Raw genomic sequence first — 3,689 nt, 5'->3', positions numbered from 1 at the left:
TTGGACAACTGAGACCCAAAAAAGGTTTTTTGCACCAGACTGCAAACAAAGTTTATTCCTGCTGAAAAGTTTTTAATTCGGGGGATATCTGAGGTCGGACTCACTTTTGATGCGAGTCTCAAGTGGCCATTTAACGGAACTGCAGTTTTGGCGGTCTGGGGTTAACCTGCCCTCCTTCTGCATCGCGGTCCACCGCATCGCCCTGCAGGGCGTGGCTGGACTCGCCCGGCCCCACTGAGGCCCGCGCTGCCCGCTGAGCTCGTGCCGCCCACATTGTGCTTGTTAGTGGTGAAGCCTTCAGGACAAACTGACGCAATCTGAATCCAGCGGCATTTATACTGCATCTTGTAAACAGTAGTAGAAGCGAGAGGGATTTCCAACAGTGGGATATTATCGTCTGCCACATGTCTGTCCTAAACTAACTGACAGGTCAGCCGGGGTGTTGAGCTGTCTGTTTCTTATTAGTGCTGTTTCTCCGTCTCTCTGTAACGACGTGTCTTGGCTGTCGCTGTGCACTTCTCCGCTTTTTCCATTTTTTGTCTCACAACATTTTCTTTTCTCGTGGGACTTTCCCAGTGACCCACTGATCTTGTCTTCCTTCATCCTTCACGCAACCCTTTTTTTTCCCCCCTCTGCCGTGTTGCATCTCTTTCTGCTGGGTGTATCAAACCAGAAGCTCCCAGTCAATGTGTTTCTAATTACATGTTTTTACTGGAAGCGCCAGTTTCCTGTGCTGCCTCCTCATTTGTGAGTGTGGCCAGACCGGGCCCGACCAGCGTCCACAGAGCCCAACGCCAACCCCGCCCACTGCCAGGAGTATCATTACCACACTGGTTTGGCTTTATGGCAAACCGCTGTCACGTTAGGAATGACACGGACACGCTTGTCTGACCTCTGTGTTTGCCAGCGTTTCCGTGGTAACAGGTAAGGATACCCCCTCAGCTTCTCCTGGCGAGAGCGAACGTGGAAAGTGTGTGCCAGACGAAGAGTGCCACACGGAGGAATTTTAACAGGAGCGGGCAGGGTGTGTTTGGGTATTCTGGGTCGCCCTTTCAGCACTGATTGATGTTCCTTTAAAACCACATTTCCATGGAAACAGACTGTGGTACTCGGGCACCTAAAACGCCTCGACACTGAAAACCAGTTAAAGGTCAAATGCTTGACACGAGGCCACAGGGCCGGAGCTGGAAAACTTTCAGTCTGAGTCAAACACGCACACACACACACACACACACACACACACACACACACACACACACTCACGATACTCTTGTCTTTGCTGCTGAAACACAAGGTGGTTCTAATTTAATGGCCAGACTTCACTCCGGGCTAGAGACGATGCATCAGGTCAGGGAGACGGGGATTATGTCATTAGGGGAAATTGAAAACGGAACTATCATCGTGCTGCACGTTTTCCCCTCGTCCAACATGCACACAGCCAAAAACTTTATTGATTCACAACTATTCAACAGAAACAACACTCACTAAAATGAATCAAGTCAAGAAGTTATTTATTCATATAGAGATGAGGTCAACGTTTCATGTTAACAGTGGAGCAAATCATGATCATTTATACTGAAGAAACACAATGATGTATTATTGGTATCTGCTGTTCGCCTCACTTTCATGCAGCTTTTTATTTTATTCTATTTGTTCAGTGTTCTTTTTGTTTGGTTTTGAATCACAATAATTTAAGTCATGCTTTCAGTGCAGGAACTTTCCACGATAAGATTGCAGTTTTTGCAGAAACCGAGTACCTGAGGGGGGGGGGACTGGGGTCTGAAATAAGGGCACAGTCACAAATCTGTTTTGTACCCGTGTGTCTCTACAGTCTAGTTAATGGGTGCTCTGTGCCGCGCTCAAGCATGATACATGGTGTTGGCCCTGGCATAACACGGTTTCTGATGCACGAGCACGAGCAATGGATACGGAATGTGGACACACACGTGTGTGTGTGTGTGTGTGTGTGTGTGTGTGTGTGTGTGTGTGTTAACAGACAAAGATTAAGGTCCTCTACCTGCTTTTTATAAAGTGTCTTGAGATAAGGATAAACTTTATTGATCCCCCAATGGGGGAAATTTGGGTGTCACAATCGCTCCAAAAAAACAGTAAAAACAGGGAATATAAACATCAATAGCAAAAAATAAAAAATAAAAAATAAAATAAATAACGGCTATGAGCAAGTTAACATTAATTAAATAAAGGGGATAAAACACACAAAGACTTAAATAATACAAGGTATAGACACTATGTACACTTTTGCTCGTGGAAAGAGGAATTAAAACACACAGTGTGTAACATTATAAAACACCTGTTATGAATTGATGCTGTACAAATAAAGATTGATTGATTGATGTGCAGCATAAGTTACCCCCCAAACAGCCCGACTTCAGGAACAGTATCCTAAACAAAAGACACGTTTTTTTTAATCCGTTATGTATTCAAACCTTTTTTTCCAGCTCTGCCTGTTTTTTAATAACTGCTTTCAGTTTGTTCTTTGTCCATCGTGAATAAAGAAATCACACAAGGTCATGAAAGAGAACTTTCAAAAGACGGACAGTGATGAAAGCAGCACGATGGGACACGGCGTCCTGCGTTGATGAGGTATCACTCCGTATGCTTTCACTGTAGTTGTGTATAAAAAATGTGTTATGACAGTTTCAGTTTCTTGCTCAGTTGACCATTTTTGTCTCGTGGACTGACCGCTGTCATTGTCGTGGGAATGTTAAAAATGGCTGAATTAATCTTGCAGCGTCATGAAAAGCAGCTCCTGGGATTTAGAGTTCTTGTTTTGTTCCGGTAGGATCCTTCCTCGATTTCACTTTTACTGCCACCAAGGTGTTTCCAAATTCGGCTTGCATGTTTTGTTTTGTTTTTTCAGCAATACGGCTCTCAAGAAGCCCACGCTGCTTCCCCGCTATAAAAAGCCGCAGATATGAGACGTCAGCTGGTCAGCATCATCGCAGCACTCAGCAGCTGAAGAAACAGATTTTTCCTCACAATTGGTGGAGATCTAAAATCAGAGGGATTATTGGATTTACATTAAGAAATGTTTCCAGAAACACATCTGAAGAAAAATATTAATGCTGCTCGACTTTTATCAATAAGCTGTTAAAAACATGTTACTGTCTTAGTGTTGTTGACAGTTTGTGTCTGCTGTCTGCAAATGGCCAAAATAATCAGTAAATGCTGTTTTTTTTTTCTTTCTACGGCTACATTATGGAGAAACCAGAAAATGTTTCCTTCTGAAAATAAAAATTGAGAACACATTTGATCAAATTTTTGCTTCCCATGTGGAAAGCGCCTGCCAGATCCAAATGGATGTGTATTGATGGGGAAACAGCACGGCCTGGTTGTTTATGTTTAAGTGCCTGCAGGAAATGGAACCACATTTGAAGCACTGGAGCACAATGGCTCCTTGGACACAAACTCGTGAGAAAGACAAGAACTCGACAGTGTGCAGAGGTTAAAAGCTGGCCAGGAAACGCTCGAGAAGAATGATGGAGAATTGTCTCCTTTTTCCCAGTTTTGTCCTCTTTGGGAGGTGAAGCCCTGCGAGAATGACTCGGCCTGTGCCAAGTATAGCTGCTAACTCCAATAAACAAGAATGTTGACTTTTCCTGACTGTGAGGGGATACGGGAGATGAAAGGCCGCTCACACAGAGGCTCTCATCAGTCAGCGTGGGGGT

The 3,689-nt window shown here is 44.3% G+C and overlaps 1 protein-coding gene across 1 annotated transcript in view; it reads left to right on the top strand.

Annotated features, from left to right (window-relative positions):
- prdm5 (PR domain containing 5) overlaps positions 1 to 1,010 on the top strand; it is a gene marked incomplete at its 3' end in the record, with an annotated part of 38,650 nt that extends 37,640 nt beyond the window's left edge. Inside the window, exons 16-17 of the mRNA XM_079351128.1 lie at positions 762 to 833; positions 925 to 1,010. Of these exons, the coding sequence (XP_079207254.1) occupies positions 762 to 833; positions 925 to 1,010 (158 nt within the window). The remainder of the gene's footprint in view (positions 1 to 761; positions 834 to 924) is intronic.
- Positions 1,011 to 3,689: the final 2,679 nt, after the last annotated feature.

The sequence above is a fragment of the Symphodus melops genome, assembly GCF_947650265.1.
Source record: "Symphodus melops genome assembly, chromosome: 8".
Lineage (NCBI taxonomy): Eukaryota > Metazoa > Chordata > Actinopteri > Labriformes > Labridae > Symphodus > Symphodus melops.
Note: the sequence above shows the minus strand (reverse complement) of the source record. Positions and strands in the feature narration are given on the sequence as shown.